The sequence below is a fragment of the Gracilinanus agilis genome, chromosome 4, assembly GCF_016433145.1.
Source record: "Gracilinanus agilis isolate LMUSP501 chromosome 4, AgileGrace, whole genome shotgun sequence".
NCBI classification, from domain to species: domain Eukaryota; kingdom Metazoa; phylum Chordata; class Mammalia; order Didelphimorphia; family Didelphidae; genus Gracilinanus; species Gracilinanus agilis.
Genome location: NC_058133.1, coordinates 515,483,236 through 515,502,396, shown reverse-complemented (window position 1 = coordinate 515,502,396; position 19,161 = coordinate 515,483,236). Strand labels below are relative to the sequence as shown.

General features: G+C 43.5%; 1 protein-coding gene across 1 annotated transcript in view; it reads right to left on the bottom strand.

Annotated features, from left to right (window-relative positions):
* The window catches only part of IQCA1 (IQ motif containing with AAA domain 1), a 266,158-nt gene that overhangs the window by 103,293 nt on the left and 143,704 nt on the right, over positions 1 to 19,161 (bottom strand). The window contains exon 11 of the mRNA XM_044675690.1: positions 2,161 to 2,283. Within this exon, the coding sequence (XP_044531625.1) occupies positions 2,161 to 2,283 (123 nt within the window). The remainder of the gene's footprint in view (positions 1 to 2,160; positions 2,284 to 19,161) is intronic.

Sequence of the window (19,161 nt, the reverse complement as noted above, 5' to 3'; positions counted from 1 at the left end):
CTTTGCTGCCCCCTAAAATCCTGACCTTTTTCAGATAAGCTGCTGCCCAGCCCCATCCCCTCAATTTTGCCTCTGTAGGGTATGGTGGAATGAGCCTGACCCCTGTATAAGAGAACCCAGGTTGGGACCTCATGGTCAATGCTTTCTTCCTATGTGACCATTGCTAAGCCCCCGGAGGTCTCAGTTTCCTCATCCGTAGAATGAAAGGGTTGAAGCATGTGCTCTCTGGGGTCTTGTCCAGCTCGACATTTATGATCGTTTGATCTTGAATTTTCCAATTCTAAGACTTTACGGCAATCCTCATGGAGTTCCATTTAATGCCGTTCAGCCCAGTGTTCTAAAAGCCAGGTAAGAGCTTCGATCTTGACTTTGCCCCTCCGAGTGCTCTCCCCCATGCCAGCTGAACAGAGGAGAAACTATAAGCCGCCTTGCCTGGCACTAAAGGCTTGTCCACCGTGGGGCTCCCTCCCACCTCTCCTGCCTTATTTCTCTTCCCTATTCTGGCCAAATTAGGCTTCCCAGGAGTTTCCTGATTTCGTCCCACTCCCCGCTCCTACTTCTACTGGCTGTTCCCCTCTCTCAGCCACCGTCACCATGACGTGGCCTTGGATGCCCCCAGCTGAAAGGGATGGTTCTTGAGTGCGACTGTGCCTATTATCTCAGCCCCACACCTTCACTTTGCCCTGATCACAGTCTCCAGGGCTCTCAAGTCTTCTTCTTTCTGAGATGCAAAGCTCCAATAAGACATAATGCACCATTTTCATCTCTGTCTCTCCATGGCCCACTGCACAGAGTAGGTACTTCATAAGTGTCTGTCAATCTGAATTAGTGCCTGCATTTGGAGAAGAGCTGCTACAGAGACAGCACTTTTTGGTTTACAAACCATTAAGTGAGGGAGGGAATCCAAGTATCCCTACACCCATTTTACAAATGGAGAAAATGAGTCTCCTGGACTATAAGTGATTTTGACATGGTTGTGTTATGGGAATTTTTTAATTTCATTTTTTTATTTGAGACTCGGGGCCATTCTTCCTGCCAATCTTGGCTAAAGAAAAAGTCTGTCTTCATACTTGGTTAACTAAAAGTCTGTCTTCCTGTTCAGCTCACCTGATCAAAACCTGTGCTGTGGCAAATCTGGCCTCAGACACTTCCCAGCTGTGTGACCCTGGGCAAGTCACTTGACCCCCATTGCCCACCCTTAGCACTCTTCCACCAAGGAGCTAATACACAGAAGTTAAGGATATTAAAAAAAAAAAAACCTGTGCTGCGGGATGTGAAAATACATTTAAAGTCTCAAACATTCCCTGAAAAAGAAGCCAGAGGAAGAATCTCCACCGTCTAACTCTTTGGCAGCATGTCAATCCATCTCCTCAATCAGCCTATCTGTGAGTTCTCTAAGTGTAGTTGAAGCTGAGACCTGACTCAGTTTACCTGTGGAGTTTGTTTGATGGATGAGGTTGGTTTTCTTAAGAGAAGTACGAGATTCTGACTTGGTTCAACTAAATCTGTACTACTTTTATGACACTGAGTGAAATCTGAGGTTATGGATGTAGCTTCTCTTAGCCTTCATGGTTTAAGAATAATCTACAAGATTGCAATATGTAAATGAATGACTTCTCTATCACTGACATTATTTTGCCTACCTGAGGATTTGCAAACATCCTAGTTGAGGTTCAGTTTTTCTCCGAGTCTTATGGAAAACAAAGCAAAACAACCACCCATGTTTGAGCACAATAAATGCCGAGCCAGAAGTCAGGAAGACTTCTTCCTGAGTTTAAATCCAGCCTCAGGCACTTACTGTGTGACCTTGGCCAAGTCACTTCACTCTGCCTCTTGGGATGAGAACTTTCTGCCTCACTGTAAGGAAACCCTGGGAGCATTTGGTTTAATTCTTTCCTTCTTTTCTTCCACTCCAGGTTGGGGTCTTGGAAAGTCATTGCCTTCAACTAAAGGTCAACATTAAAAACAAACAAACGAATCGGAAGTAAATGGAAAATCACTGGTAGATCCAAGGTGGGTTTTCCTTCCTAAGAACACAAATGACTGACATCCCAACAAGGGTCTTTGCTGGTCTTTACACTGACCAAGAAAATGGAAGTAATTTAGCATCTGGGCAACCCTTGGCCACAGGCAAAGATGATTTTTCTCTAGTTCTCTTACCTTTTTGGTCTCCTTTTTTTCTATCTTTTCTTTCTTTTTTCTCCCTTTCTTTTCGTCGGCATCCTTCTTCCTTTTCTTCTTTTCTTCTTCTTCTTCTTCCCTGGCAATAATATCCTCAATAATCTGTTTAAAACCATCAAACACACACTGTCAGTACACAAGGCAATCTAAGGTAGGAGAGAATTTTTTTTGGTTTATTTTGTTTTGTTTTTGCAAAAACCTGTCCAGATACTTCTTCTGGCCCACACACGTTCTTAGACTCTACACTGAACTTTTACCTCAAGGCTCAGCTCCAGGACCCCCAGTTTCAAGAGTCCTCTAATTGCCCCCCAGGTGTTAATGGTACGTCTTCCTTTTGTTATTTATTGGTCAACAGAGTTTCTTTACTTGTCTGAGGCCCAAACTCTCTCTCCCTAAGAGAATGGAAGCTCCTTGAGAGCAGACACTCTCTCACTTTTGTCTTTGTTTCCCCAGCATCTGGCCCCTGACTTGCCTGTAGCCGGCACTTAAAAACTCTCATCAACTGAACAATTGCTTGCTTGCCGTCTCCCCTCATAGATGCATTTATAACTCTTACCATGATCTTAACATATAAAAGAATTTAGCTGGACTTCCACCTGCGCTCCAATTTAGCCGCAGACCATCATGGACACAATGTAGACCTCCGTGAATCACATTCCCCTTCAGAGTTCCTAACGCTGACCTCCCAACCTTTAGCCTCAACCTCCCGTCCTTCCATTTCGATTCCTCCCTTGTCTTCATCGTAAGTGCTCCTTCCCCTTATCCAGAATCCAAGACTCCCATCACCAGCTCCCCTACCTTTCCCAATCCTGGTTCTTCTCTACTTTGGGGTCACTTGATTCTATACCTTGTCTTGAACTCGCCCTCTATCCCTGTCTGCTAGCTGCCATTTTGCCCTGATGGCATCCTCCTTGGTAAGCTCTGGGCTATGAGTTATGGCATCGATCTGGTCTGTTGGTAAGTAGACCCGAGTTTAACTTAGACCATCTCAGTTTGTTCTTGGGGATAATTAGGGAAGACCAGAAATGCCCTCTTTTTATTTTATTATTTTATTATTTATTATTTTCATTTTTTTCGATTAAGACAATTTTTCCATGGTTCCCTGATCCATATTCTTTCCCTCCCCTCTTCTCACGCCCCTCCCATACCAACACGCAATTCCACTGATGCCCTGCTTTCGAGTCAAGTAATGTGAGTTTGCCGGGTTGAGTGGAATACCTTCCGGAAAGAGAAAGTTGAGAGAGTGGGAACTTTGGGTGGGAGGGAGGAGTGACAGTGTCGTCTTGGCGTTGAGTTGGGTTAAGGGAGAGATTCTGCGAATTGCTGAACGTGTTCCTTTGCCTTCAGAAATACAGATGAGAAATTATTTAGGAAAAAATCAAGATTGACCAGTCATTAGCAGGTAATTACTGGCTGAGCACAGGGGCTAAGGCAGAAGGAAGGTCAAAGGGGGCTGAGGCCATTAATGAAAGAGCTCAATGAGGCCATCGGAGGGTATAAACAAACTCCAAACGGGAGAGCCAGTCACAGCCTGCGATCATTAACGAGGAGCCACAAGCTAGAGATGCTGCCTCAGGGTCAATAGATGTGGTCAAGGTGAAAATGAAAACCTCTAAGAGAATAAGTCAGTTTAAAGGCAAAGGATGTGAATGAGGGTTTCTATGTAAGACACTTGTGTCATGATCCATCCGTTTATGTCAGAAGAAAGAAAAAAAGGAGGCGATACTCAGATTTCTCCTTTTATAAAGGAACTTTTGTAAGATTTTGGCATGTGAGAAATACGTCTCACAGGAGGAAATGGGGGGGGGGGGGAGGAAGGTTTTAAACAAGCTAATTGAAATTTCCCAAGACCATTGTTTTAACGTAACTGAAAAAGAAGATCGAGGGGCTGGCTCACGGCCCCCCCCCTGGGCTCTTAGGAGAGAACAGCTAAAAGAATGTGATCCTTTTTGTCTCTTTTTCATAGCATGGCAACCTCTTCATTGGATCGGCAAAGGACACAGAACCAGCTGCATTTAAGGTGTGCCATATCATCACGTTTAGATGTCACTGGGACCCATCCATATCTTAGACTGAGAAAATGGCGGCAGATCTGAATATTTTGAGCCGTGTTGACCTTTCACCTCGCATAGGTTGGGGTTGGGGTTGATGCCCGGATTTTAATAACTGGCCCAATGACCCAGTCTGAAAGCGAATCCAGGGCATGAAGCTTACAGCCCTACTAGATCAAGCATTGCTCTGGAATGGCGAGATTCCCCAAGAGAACCCTGAGGTTCCATCACGACCAGGAAGTGAAAGCCACCGTCTCGTCCAAAATGCACTTTGGGCCACTTGCTCTATTTCTGAAGCCCCCATTTGAAAGTCTTGCACAAACAGGCCGTTTTATTTTTTCATAAATGCTACATAGTTTCTGAACAGCCAACTGGATTTGCTTATTGACTTCCGTGTTTTACATGGAGAGAACAGAGTTAAATTAAATTATGGGGAAAACAGATTTCAAATGATAAATTATTAAAAATGTACACTTTCTCATAAAGCAAGATATGTGTTTGCCAAAGAAAATACTTTGATGGTGTAAAAAATCTGCTGTGAGAAAGAAGGGGGAAAGATGGTTATATATTACAGTCCCTGAAATCTCATTAGCGAATTTCCCCAAGCATTTCAGTATTTTATATTTAATTAAATATGGTAATTTAAATCCCAAGCACCATTCCGTCATATCTTGTGGTGATAATCAGTGGAGCAGGTCATTTTCCAGGAGAGATGAACAGATTGACTAGAGTTTCAAATCACTTTTAGGGTCCCAACTGGGCCGTTTCATTCCAGACGGTGACAGGGCCACTGGAAGCAGCTTAGCCCCGGGTGCCATGACAGGGCCAGGCGAGAGAGCGAGAACATCAGATCCGTCACAACTCTGACCTTTCTCCCCTGCTGAGAGCTTTACAAACAGTCCAAAATGCTTGTTGTTGGAAATCGGGGGAGCTCTTCCAGAGGGCATCGGCCTAATTATCAAAAATCACTCTGAAGTTCTTGGAGGGCGCTTTGGAGCTCTGCTGACTTGTGCTTAAAAACAAAGGCACATCCGAATAACGTGAATAAAATTCCAGAGATGTGCTAAAAGCTTCATTAATGAAAGGCCCCGTGCTACTCGTCTGCCTCTTTCGGAGAAGGCCCTATGTGGACTCTTTCCCAAATATGGGACTGTTTTTATTACAACTTAAAAAACAAAACCAGAAAAAAGGGGGAACGTCTGGTGTTACTTTCCAAACAAATTTGCCTCATCTTTAGAGCAGTTGTTAAAGAGTGTTGTTTTTCCATTTGTAGCCGAGTTTTATTGAGAGAAAGTCACTCACATAACACTCCGGTGTCTACAGTCAGGCTGGCCTCCGGGTTTACTTTCCACGGAAAAAGCCCCCAAAGGAAGGATGTTGAGGGAATCGTCCTAACGAAGGTTACATACATGAAGTCATCAGACAAAGAAATGGATTACTATTAATAATTCATGCTTACAGAGCACTCAACAGTGGACAAAATTCTTCCCCCCCCAAGTATCCTCTTCTGGCAGATAATGTCAAGCACTGTTATCTCTACTTCGAAGGTAAAGAAACCAAGGAGCGGACAAGGGAACCGATTTCTCCATCTTCACCTAGCTCAGGAGTGGTGAGCCGAACCTTAAACTCAGCTCTTCTGACTCAAAGTCCAGGGCTTTCTGAATGAATGAATGAATGAATGAATGAATGTACATGTCTCCCTTCCACCTCATGGGGGTCAGGGGTACAGCACCTCCCCCACTTCTGGAAAATCCATCTAAATGTTTTGGCCCTCTTTTCACACCAGGGAAGTCTGATTTCTTTTTCTTTTTCCTTTGTGGGATAATTAAAGTATCTTATTTAAAATTTAGGATAAGTATTTGGTCATGGGCAATGTAGTTCCTACACTTTTTCGGTGTCTGCCGGCCTTCACGTATCATCTATGGCTTCTCCAACACTACTAAAAATTTTCCACTTAATTTTTTATGCCAACTCATGATCTATCAAAACCAAGAGTGGATGGAATACCTGTATTTATGAATAATTTACTATGTTTGAAGCTCTATTATGGGAGTAGGGGTTACACACAGAGAAGCAAGACTCTCCCTGTTCCCTAGGTGTTCCCATTCCACTTGGGGTAGGCGATGCAAAGAAGATGGGACAACTTTAGGGAAGATGGCAAGACCTCAAGGTTCTAACTGCCAGGTAGTGGAGAAGATGACAGGTCTTGGGGTGGGGGGTTGGTCTGGATGTAATCCAGTAATCTAATTTGGCTGGATTATAGAGGGAAGGGAAGGCTAGTGGAGAAATGCATCTTCTTTACTGTCAATTTGATAGCTAAAACCACATCCATTTCTGATACTAAACCACTGCTAGGTCATATCTCCTCTATTACCCAAGGAGCTCTAGGGGACAGGCCCTGAGCTATCTCTCCCAGGGTCTGAGGGGAGTTGGTCCTGGTGGTGGAAATAGTTTGGCCAGCATTTTTAATATTATTAATACAGTCTTTCTGTCCCTCCGTCAAAATCCTCCATTGTTACAAAGTCCTCTCATTAAAATCATGTTATTGCTTTTCCTAGACAGGATATATTACTCTCTACTAAATGGTCAAGGAACATAATTACAATCAATCAATTAATCAACAAGGATTATTATATGCCAGACATGTTTCTAGGTGCGGGACATACAGAGGCAAAAAAAAAAAAAGCAGTCTCTGTCCAAAGAGATAATCTGTGAATATCTAAGTTTGAAGGACACAGCCAGGAAACATAAAGGAAAATTAATGGAAGAAAGTGAAATTCTTTCTAAAAAATCTAATTAATTAAGAATATTTTTCATGTTTACATAATTCATGTTCTGTCCCTCCCCTCCTCTCTCTCACCTCCCATAGCCAATAAGCAATTCCACTGGGTTTCACATGTGCCATTGATCAAGACCTATTTCTATATTATTGATATTTGCATGAGGGTGATCGTTTAGAGTCTACATCCCCAGTCACATCCCCATCGACCCATATGATCAAGCAGTTGTTTTTCTTCTGTGTTTCTGCTCCCACAGTTCTTTCTCTGGATGTGGATAACATTCTTTCTTATAAGTTCCTTGGGATTGTCCTGGGTCATTGCATTGTTGCTAGTAGAAAAGTCAGTTACATTTGATCATGCTACAATGTATCAGTCTCTGCGTACAACATCCTACTGGTTCTGCTCCTTTCACTCTGCATCACTTCCTGGAGGTCTTTCCAGTTCACATGGAATTCCTCCAGTTCGTTATTCCTTTTAGCACAATAGTATTCCACCACCAACAGATACCACAATTTGTTAAGCCATTCCCCAATCAAAGGACATCCTTCATTTTCCAATTTTTGCTGCCACAAAGAGTGTGGCTATAAATATTTTTGTACAAGTCTTTTTTTCCTTATTATCTCTTTGGTGGTATGGTATGTGGTATGGCTGGAACAAAGAACAGGCAGTCTTTTAAAGCCCTTTGGGCATAGTTCCAAATTGCCTTCCAGAATGGTTGGATCAATTCACAACTCCACAAGCAATGCATTAGTGTCCCAATTTTGCCACATCCTCTCCAACATTTGTTACTTTCCTTTGCTGTCATATTAGCCAACCTGCTAGGTGTGAGGTGATACCTGAGAGTTGTTTTGATTTGCATTTCTCTAATTATGAGATTTATAGAACACTTTTTCCTGTGCTTATTGATAGTTTTTATTTTTTATCTGGAAACTGTCTATTCATGTCCCTTGCTCATTTATTAATTGGGGAATGGCTTGGGTTTTTTTTTTGTACAATTGATTTAGTTCCTTATAAATTTGAGAAATTAGACTTTGTCAGAGGTTTTTGTTATAACAAATTCCTTCCCCCCCCCCCAGTTTGTTGCTTCTCTTCTAATTTTGGTTGCATTGGTTTTGTTTGTATGAAAACTTTTTAATTTAATGTAATCAGAATGATTTGTTTTACATTTTGTAATATTCTCTATTTCTTGCTTGGTCTTAAATTCAGAAAGTGAAATTCTATCACAATTCTTATCACTCCTAACATTGACCAGCAAATGGAGGAGCATCTTCATGAAATGATCAGTTAATAAATATTTTGCTACCAGTAAGACAGAGGCAAGACAAGCAAGGAAGCCATGGCAGCCAAATGAAGGAGATGGGCAAAATTTCTTTGTACATTGGTAGATAAAAGAGAGCCACATGCGTATTTGAGCCCTTGAGGACTGCAAGGTAAGGAGATCCAACAGTTTCATTTGAGTTTAAAGGTTCAAACACTTCAATATTTTTAAATTCTTCATAATATGTGGAATTTCATCTACTCAGAGCTCTGTGCCAGATACCTCTAGAGATATATCAGCACCCCGAAACCTTTGTCTGCATCTTCTTGGACCATGCTGGGAATCATTAAGGGAGAGATGTTGTAGTTTTGAAAAGAGACTGCTGGGTTTGAAATAAGATGACTACAATCTGGATTCTGTTCCTGTCACTTCCTACCTGTCTGACTCTGGGAAAATCTTTTAAACTCTCTGTGCCTCAGTTTCCTCATCCATCATAAAATGAGTCAGTTGCAGTGAATAGCCTCCAAAATGCTTTGATTTTTTTAAACCCTTACCTTCTGTCTATGAATGAATACTAGGTAATTAGTTCCATGGCAAAAGAGTGGTAAGGCCTAGGCAATTGGGTGTTAAGTGGCTTGCCCAGAGTTCACCCAGCTAAGAAGTGTCTGAGATAAATTCCAGGCCTGGCTCTCTATCCCCTGAGCCACCTAGCTGCCTCCCCAGTACTTTTCAATTCTATATTTATGATCCTATAAGAGGAAAATCCATCATGGGTCTGAAGCTCACCAACAAGAAGGAATTGGTGGTTGGGTATAAATGATGTGAACTTTGGGAAGAAATGATCACCCCATCCTAGAAGTTGTGGTGGAAAAGAAGAGATCCAGGAATGGTTTGACATGGACCTCGTTTTGGGGAATGTAGATTTCAAAAGATTTTGAGAAAAGATGGGTTGAGTCCCAGTGATGAAATTCTAGAGAAGATTCTGTCTTGGAGAGAGGAGAAATTGTCAAGAATAGAATTCTGAAGACACACTGAGAAGCAGCTCCAAAGAGGAGGGGCAAGTGGACATGTCTGAAATGCACGGGACGAATAGGGAATTCATTAATGATGAATCGTTTTTAGAGAGACATAGAAAGTGGATGGAAGCCGGGCACATCAAAGAGGGAAATAGAGAAGCCCAGTCATGCTTTATGAGAGGTGTCAGAAAGCCCAAAGCTCCAACTGAGTTGAGGCTGGTGAGCAAAATTAAAACTAACAGAAAGATCAAAGAAGGGGAGGGCAGATGGAACAGGGATCATGGAGGAGAGAACTGCTCCAGTGTTACTTGTCTTCTGTTTTCTCAGCTAAGTCTTTCCCTCTTTGGGCTGGAAAAAAATAGATTAAAAAGCTAATAGTTAAATTGTTAGTTAATAGTCGATTGTGAAGAGTTGATTGTTAGGAGTAGTCAATCAAGATACTGCCAAGCATTAAGTCCTGCCTCCATATGATATAGGGAGAGAGCACCCCAGCCCCCAGCTATCTCCATGAAGTGGAAAATCTTAAGTTCATGAGTACAAGGTAGGAGAATCGTGGACACAGAGTGGTTTGCCTACAAGAGATCATAGAGCTCTGATGAACAAGGTGGCATGGCAGTCAATAAAGTGCAAAAATAATGCCTGGTAAGTTGGAGGCATTATATAAAGCAGGGGTCGGCAACCTTTTTGGCCTTGAGAACCATAAATGCCACATTTTTTAAAATGTAATTTCGTGAGAGCCGTACAGTGCTCACAGTGCCGCTCCTGTAACAGCGCCTGAAAAAAAATGGACTTTATGGCTCCTGCAGAAAGAGCCAGAGATGGCCCTCAAAAGAGCCAGATATGGCTTAAGAGCCATACGTTGCTGACCCCTGAACTGATGCAGAGTGAAGGAAGCAGAACCAGGAGAACATTGTACACAGTGACAGCAATACTGTATATGAATGATTGCTAATAACTTAGTTATTCTCAGCAATACAATCATCTAAAACAATTCCAAAGGACTCACGCTAAAAAAAATAGCTATCTGCTTCCAGAGAAAGAACTGATGGAATCTGAATCCAGACCAAAGCAAACTTTGTTCACTTTCTTTCTGAATTTATTTTGTTCAAGATTCCTTCCACAAAAGGATTAATATGGCAAAATGTTTTATGAGATTACATATATAAATCTTTTCAGATCGCTTACCATTCCAGCTGGGGAAAGGGATGGAGGAAGATAATTTAAGGCTTAAAATTCTTTTTTAAATATTGGAAATTCTTTTTACATATAACTAGGGAAAAATAAAAGAAAAAAAACCTGACTGAAATGACTAAAGAGCCAACAATTCCATCTTTAGTAAGCCCTTCTCTCTACCAGGCACTGAGAGAAAAGAAAAGCCAAAAGACATAAGAGCAGATACTGGCTACAAGGAGCTTCCCTTCTAATGGAGGACTGAGTCAATCTGTTGCAGGTAGGACGCAGAGCAGCTGAAGGTAGCTCTTCTCTGAAGACATTTTGAATGTGGCTTCTTTAGTCATCAAAGAAGCGTGAGAATTTTAGCAGCCGAGTTATTTGGAATCTTCATCGGCCACTTTCCCATTCCTCCAGGAATTCTTTGCCTTCCTAACAAGTGGGGCTCCTGTCCCAACAGCTGCACGCAGGTGCCTGGGGATGCTGAGAAGGGCCTGATTTGGGGGAATGGTCTATCTTTGTTTCCTTAGTTTAAGCAATTTTGCTGAAAGACCATTTTGCTGGCTCCCTCTCCCTCTCTGTCCCACCGAGAGTCATTTACCAGGGCTCAGATCTTGACTTTATTATGCTCTTTTAGGTGTTTATTTCCCTGGGTGAGCCAATCCTTTCTGCTGCCCCCCATTATCACCTCCACGATGATGACTCTACCCTCTTTCTTTAGCTCAAATCTATCATCCAATCTCCTCCATTTCATGCTCAAGAAAAGCTTATTAAGCAGCTAATATATGCAGAGCGTTAGAGTTGGAGTGGAATCTGCACAAACCTACTGGGCCTCTCCACATTCTATCACTGAAAGAGAACTTAGAAACAATCTTGTCTAATTCCCTCATGGAGGTCAGTTGGCTCGTCTCACGGGTGACGAGGCCCAGGGAGGTTGGTGTTGGCTGGATGTCATTTTCCAGGTAGTGGTTGAGCTTGGGTGAGAACTGTAACTCGGTCCTCTCATCCCCAAACTCAGGGCCTTTCCACTCTGTCACATATCCCATGGGGATGTCCAACTAGATGTCAATGGTCACATCAAGTTCGACACTTCCAACACAGAGCGAATCTTTTCCCGAAGCCGACTTCTCTTCGTAACACTCTTATTTTCATCAATGGCAAAACCATTATCCAAATCACCCAGCCTTAAAACCTCCGAGTCATTTTTTATTTTTCCCTCTCTTTCATTTCCTATATTCCATACATTCAATCAATTACCAGGAGATATTGCTTCCTTCCGCAGCTACAGACGACACACCTAACTCTGGCCAGCTGTCTCGCAAATGTGTTCCATTCACTGATCACAAGGATAATGGGTGAGAGATTGTAGCTGAGATTAGCATAAATCCATCACCGCCACTGTAAAAAATGGCTTCAAGTGCATAATGATGAGGTCTGAAAGCTGGTGACTCTAATAACGGTTTCTAGTTGGTACGGATATTTTTGGGAAGCGTGATAGTGCTCCGTGGGAAGGAATTGGGGAACGAGGAAGGATGATTTTCTGATTTGGATACACAATCAGGGACTTTTCCTTCTAAAGCATCTTCAAGCTCAGTGGGAAGCTGCTCTGGCCCCCCACTTTGGAAAAGGTTGTATAGTGTTATGGAATTGGAGTCAAGAAGCCCTGGTGTCAAACCCCCCTTCAGACCCTTACTGGCTGTACAATCTTGGGCAAGTTGAGTCTCAGTTTCCTTATGTGTAAAAATGGGATGCAGTGGAATTGCGTGTTGGCTCTGGGAGGGGGGGTGGGAGGAGGGGAGGGAAAGAACTTGAATCATGGAACCATGGAAAATTTTTCTTAATTAATCAATAAAAAAATAAAAAGAAAATGGGATGGTTAATTCTCAAAGACGTCTAAGGTTCTTCCGGCTCAGAATCTAAGGCCTATCTCCCCCCTTGTGGCCTGGGGGCTTTATCTCCAATTTTGTTTCTTTCTAGGCACCCTCTCCCTTATGCCTCCACCCTGTTCTTGGGGTGGAGAGAAGCCTGACTCTCTGGGGTCTACTGATAAACTTGCCCGCTGGAGAAGGATGGGTAGGCAGAAGGACTGGAGAGAGGGAAGACTGAACAAGAAGATTGTGGGACCAAGCCCCCACCCCTTCCTTCTGTCAATCATTCCACCACACCTCCCACATTTCCCAGCTTTCTCCAAGTCTAATTTCAGGACAATCTGTGCTGCTGGGCAGGCCCCCATGTCTGGACTAAAATCGCCTGTCTTGTTACCAATGTGAGGAGAAACACAGGCTCATCCCTTAAGTAGAGATCCTGGAGATTTAGGAGTGATTGAAACCGAAAGGAAGTGACTGTAATATGAAATGAAGACTTGGTCCCTTAGGCAGGTCGTCCTGCAATCACCTTTGACTTCATTCTTCCATTCCAACATCCAATTAGTTACTGAATCCTGTGAATTTCTGCTCCAGCAGTGCCCCTCGTATTCTCTAGACCTTTCTCTCCACTCACATGGCCACGATTACAGCGCAGACCCTCATTACCTCTGACTTGGACTATTGATAAGGCTTTCTAATTGGTCTCCCAGCTTCCTGCTCTGTTCTTTTAATCATTCCTCCACAGAGGTGTCAGAATAATCTTCTTAAGGTATAGATGTGAGCTGACGATCACTTTCTTGCTCAAACACCTTAAATAGCTCCCTATTATCTCAAACAATAAAGTCTTCAGTCTGTCATTCAAAGGCTTCCTCCCTCTGACTCTGCTGGCCCTTTCTAGCATTTTTTTTCACATGATCTCTTCTCAATTCCAGACAAATTAGAGCACTAGTGGTTGTCCAAATCCAACATTCATTTCCCAGTAATCACAGGGGTTATAATCCTTCTGTGGACTGGAGCTGTGATTAAGTCGGTCTAGAGAAGTTTTAGAGAGGCAAAATCCCTGCCAATGCTTATGGGTACCTGCTCAGAAACAAATAAAATTAGAACTGCCATAGGAAGTAAAAGTGAAGTGACTAGTCCTGGGTCACACAAGCAGGATTTGAATCCAGGTCCTCCTGACTCCAAGGCTAGCTCTCTAGCCATGACCTTATGCTGCTTCTCCTTTATCAATGTCTTTATTTTTAATGTCAGAAGCTCACCCACCCCATTCATATGATTGTTACAATCTACCCTGAGCCAAGTCAAGTCATGTATGATTCACAGCCTCTGCTACTCATCACCACCACGTCTGGGGGCCATAGTGCACAGGAGGCACAAGTGCCTTTTCTGGGCTTGGCCTCTCCTTGCTTACGCAGGAGTATTTACATTGAAAATTCACACTGAAGTGTAAAAGGACTGGTGAACCAGAAGATGAACTGTTTTCTCAGGGCAGGATTTGGCGAGCAGTGAAGAGAACAGGCAGCTAGGGGGTACATGGGGTTAAGTTTCAAGCCTAAAGTCAAGAAGACTTGAGTTCAAATCTGGCCTCAGACACTCACTAGCTTTGTGACCCTAGGCAAGTCACTTAACCCTATCTGCTTCAGTTTCCTCATAGGTAAAATGAACCAGAGAAGGAATGGTGAACCCCTCCAGTATCTTTGCCAAGAAAACCCCAAATGGGGCCCTGAAGATCAGACACAACAAGAAGGGAATGAGGTAGGGCAAGAAGAAGGATTCTTCAAAGGGGGAGGAGAAGTGGTAAAGAATGGAAGGGCCACAACAAAGACGTCTTTTCCTTCTTCACGACTGGCTTGGGAGTGGGCCGAGTTATTCTTTACCGAAAGGATAGCTTTATATCCTTAGGACCTAGGACAGTGCCCACCACCCAAATGACCGGGGATTGACTGATCGTCAGAAATTAAAAGGGGAAACACATCATCTCCTTACAAATGGCAAATAGCTTTTGATGGCAAACACTAAGTTGGGTTGACTCTATAATTAATTTGGGGTGGGGGAGGTGTTTTACACTACTAGCCCCCATCTTGAATCATGAAGTAATGAACACAAATTTGAAAATAACAGGCAATCTATCAGGCAACCAGCAATATCACGTATTAAATGAAACAATCTGTGTGCACAGCGGGAATGTTAATCCCATTATTATAAATGGCAATTCAAAGGAATATCAGTGATCATAGATAGCCCAGAGATTCTTTCCAGGGTTTATAGCAAGTGAAGCCTGGAGGGGGTTTCCATGCTTCCTCTTTAGAAGGTGGGTTCTACTGGGATCTCATTCTCCATTAGTATTTTGTACACAGACCAACCCTTTTAGAGTTTAAAACATTATAAAGAAAACAGCAGGTATCAATTTGTAATACTTGAGGAAAATTTCCCAGCAAAATAATCTTATGAGTATTAATATGATAATGTGAATTATTTCCTCCTCCTCCTCCTCTACCCCACCTTGCCCAGGACCCCTGCTTAGGACTCTCAGATGCCAGCTGGAAGAGATCCAAGAGGCCATCTGGTCAAACTCCCTTATTTGACAAATGAGTCCTAATGGACTTGCCCAAGATCACCCAGAGACATGATTTGAACCCAGCTCTTGATTCCACAACCATTGTCCAACATTGCCTCCCTGTAAGACTGCCATTTTCCTCCATTCCAACCCAAGGGCAATGAAAAAGTAGTCCTCTAAAAGTGTATCTTTTTAATCAGGGTCAGTCATTCACATAAGAGAAACTGATCTTTGGGTATGGAGTCAGAGTGGAGTATTCCTGAGGGCAAGCAGTAGGTATTTCTTATTAGCATGTTAGGTAGGTTGAGGCTTGGTTATGGAGGACCTTGAATGATGAGTTTGGATGTATAATCTGGGGGACCTGAGATGGGTTATTTTACATCCTCAGGTCTCAGGTTCCTCATCTGTAAAATGAGAAAGTTGGGCGAGGAAATCTTTGAGGTCCCTTTCAGCCCTAAATCTAGGATCCTATGAACTGTCAGCAATGGGGCATCATGGGAGACTTGGGAGCAAGGGGTGGCAGGATCATATTTAGACTGGGGAGATACGAACCCTGTTAGCCACAACTTGACTTGGGTTGAAATAATCCAGGCAAGAAATAGTGGGACCTCGGTGGGAAGAAGGGGACAGGCATGAGCACAAATCTTCCAGGAGGGATTTGGGATCCCAATTCAGGCTTTTCCTATCCAGGTGTCCTGCCATCCACAAAGTTCCAAAGGACACTGAAGCTAGAGGTAGAGAGCCAGTTTGCCTATGACTTCTGCCCAATCCTGGGATTATTGCAAGGGTGCTTCAGATGCGGAAGCACAGCAAGTCTTGGATGGTTCTTTGGCTCCACTAAAATCTGCGATGGTTAGAATAAAGGCCGTCTATCCTTTGTGGAGGGAGTAATGCATGCCACCCCCCTTATGAGGATTTCCCCAAATGTATTTCTATGCGATTGTGACAAGAAAGTGCTGCTTGGTACTTGGGTGACCTCGGGGAGATCGCTTCCTCTCTGCTGGCTTTCCTTCTCCGTAAAATGAAGAGGTTGGACAACATGGCCCCAGAGGTTCCTCCCAGCTCCAAATCGAGGATCCTAAATCACTGATCTCCTCAATTAGGCTCAGTTTCCTCATCTGTAAAATGAAGCATTGGGGCTGGATGCCATCTGAAGTTCATTCCTCAATTGCTTTCCCTCTCTGGTCCTATTTTCTCATATATTTTGGGCCTCCACGGTCCCTTCTGGCTCTAGGAATGATTTGATAAATGCGTAATAGCTCTTTGCCATCAGGATTTTCAGACTCAACAGAAACTAACTTATAACCACTCTGGGGTACTGCATGGATATTAAAATGGATCCTCTCGCTAAAGAGGCCGGAACTAACCGATCTAAGGCAAAAGTTCAGATACTACATATGACAGTGTGAAGCCCAAAACATAGTCCTGCGGCACAGCACTAGAGACATCTCACTATGTCTGAACTGATCAAATGAGACCAAAGGGAGTCTTGGGACTGCCTTCCTTCAATTTAGGGCAGCCCGTCTTTATTTGGCCAATGATAAGTGCCAGACCATAAACCCCTCTGCTCTAGGGAGACAACGATGGCAGAGCATGTGGGAGTGGGCCAGGTGGGGCACCTGATGACTTCTCTTGGGCAGGCTCTCTTCAAGAAGCTAAACGATGGGGGCAGCTGGGTGGCTCAGTGGAGAGAGAGTCAGGCCTAGAGACAGGAGGTCCTAGGTTTAAACCCGGCCTCAGCCACTTCCCAGCTGTGTGACCCTGGGCAAGTCACTTGACCCCCATGGCCCACCCTGACCGCTCTTCCACCTATGAGACAATACACAGAAGTACAAGGGTTTAAAAAAAAAAAGAAGAAGAAGCTAAACGATGGAGCTTTTAATGCCATAAGAAAAAGGAAATGGACTGTCCAGCCCTACAGCTGGGACATTTTCAACAGGTAGGATGGCAGAGGAGGGGAGGAACAGGGTTAGCAGCCCAACCTAGCAAGGTGAAGGTGCCTTAGGTGGACCCCTTAGCATAGGAACCTCATGGGCATCCTTTTACACACCATGGAGCACCAAGGACAATCCCCAGGCTTTTTCTTCTCCTTCCTTGGATATCACAAAAGAGGATGGAGGGAGGATGAAGGAAGCACATTCGATTCTCTGCTCTACTTTTCTTTCATTTGCCCTTGAAGAAGACCTCCTCTAAGCCTTTAGCAGACGGAGCCAGAGAACTCCAGGGAAAGGCGCCTGGGCAACAGGGACCCAGAGCTCGGCGTTGGCAGTACATTTTTTTTTGTGATGAGGCCTCTGAACTAGGCTACCTGATTCTGCCTTTGGTGGTCTTCAAATGTGTTTTCTCAAAAAACTGAAATCAACTTCATAATTGTCTATAATGGGATAGGATGCAGACAAGTCATAAAAATTGTTTTGCTGTGGAAATGGCGACAAGGGTTTAATGGGCAGCAGCCATCGCCTGGGAGCCAGTGCAAGATAGAAAGTCTGGTGGGTGGTCAATCGCACCATGCCCAACTTAGGTTTGATGATCCGGAAGCCAAATGCTGAGCCAGGGGGATCTGGCAGGAATGGAAATGAAATCCTGAGCCATAGGGCAGTGAGGCTAAGAGTTGAGAGAAACAGCCCAAAAAGGACAGTGCAGGAGGTTGGGAGTCAGGAGTCAGGAACCCAGATACGTCAGTCAGCAATGCTAGAGCCAAGTTGTCCCACAGCCAGAAGCCCCAACTGGTGGCTTCAGAGTGAAGGAAAAGTAAGGAAAGGAAGAGTGTAATGCTCACCTTGCAGCTTATCCTTTTCTTTAAAGCCTGGTTGGTTCTCCCTTACTCTCCCAGGCTAGAAGCACAGTGGCTATTCTTGGGCTAGATGCCACTACTCCTCATTATGGGAGCTTAATCTACTCTGATTCCAACCTGGGCCAATTTGCCTTTCCTTAGGCAGCCCGGTGGTCTTCTGTTGGAGGGCAGGCCATGTGCATTCTAGACTTAGTGTAGACCCCAGTTCACTTAGCTCACTACAATTAGAACTGCCACGCTCAAGAAGGCCACCTGCTTCACCCTCCTCAGTAACAGGATGATAGAAGTGTGACAGCATGCCCATGGTCCCACCTTGCATCTTCAAAGAGATGTCCTGTGAGGACATGAGAGCCATGTCAAGTAAGACATTATGTGCCTGACAGCATGGCTTTCCAATAAGTATATGAAGAAATCAATGTGCACTTATTTTAAGTGTCTTATTTCTACAGACAATTGATTCTGAGCCAAGAAACTTGGTCAACAGTTCCAGGACTTTATCAAAGCCTTACTATTTGAGGATGTAGGACTGCATCCTCAAGGGTCTCCTAGAAGATCTGTATGTGGGCTCGTCTTGGACCCTCTCTTCTCCCTATATTCTCAATCTGTCTCTCTGTTTCCCTCCTTCTCTCTCTGTCTGTCTTTGTCTCTCTGTCTCTGTCTCTCTGTCTCTGTCTCTGTCTCTCTCTCTGTCTCTCTGTCTCTCTCCTTTCCCCTGTTGGCATACTTTCTGGATCCATTAGACTTTGGAACTTTGGCCTTGGGATCAACTTTGTCCTGACTGGTGAATGTATGAGCTCACATGCATCATGGCCCCTTAGAGCTGGCCAGCCCTGCATATGCTTCACATTCCTTTCCACCCACTAACTTCCCATATCCCTTGCTGTTCCACAAGCATGTATCCTTTTTGGAATAGAAGCCCCTTACAGACAGGCATTAAATCTCTTTTGCATAGATGTTCCTACTGATTAACAAGATGGCTGGCACTAAGTAAACACTTAGTTGGTGGTTTTAAAGCCTTATATCACTAGAAGTTGCAAAAATGTACAAAATACCAGATACCTAAAAGGACATAATTAAGAGGGTAGAATTACATGCCAGAGTCTCACTATTCTTTATAAACTGACAGATGACAAATTTCCCAACCGCAAATGTAAACTTCAGAATATCTTAAAGAATTTAACCATTAAACTGTATGGAAACCAGAACATTACATGTCAAACTTTCCCATAACTATTTGACATATAATATTGACCCATAAAGAATTTAAGAAAGATGTTTTCCGGCAGATGTCACCAATATCACATATTCATAATCTCCAAACTACAAGGAATGAAAAGCTTGCAAAAAATAGAGTTGTTGGAAAATGAAAACCAGGTAGGGACAGGTAGAGGGCTATCTCACCCATACCTTCTTGTCTGTTACTTGAGCTGTCCTGAACATAATTTCCCTGAGCCAGTACTCATTCCATTAGAAAACAGTCATTCCATCC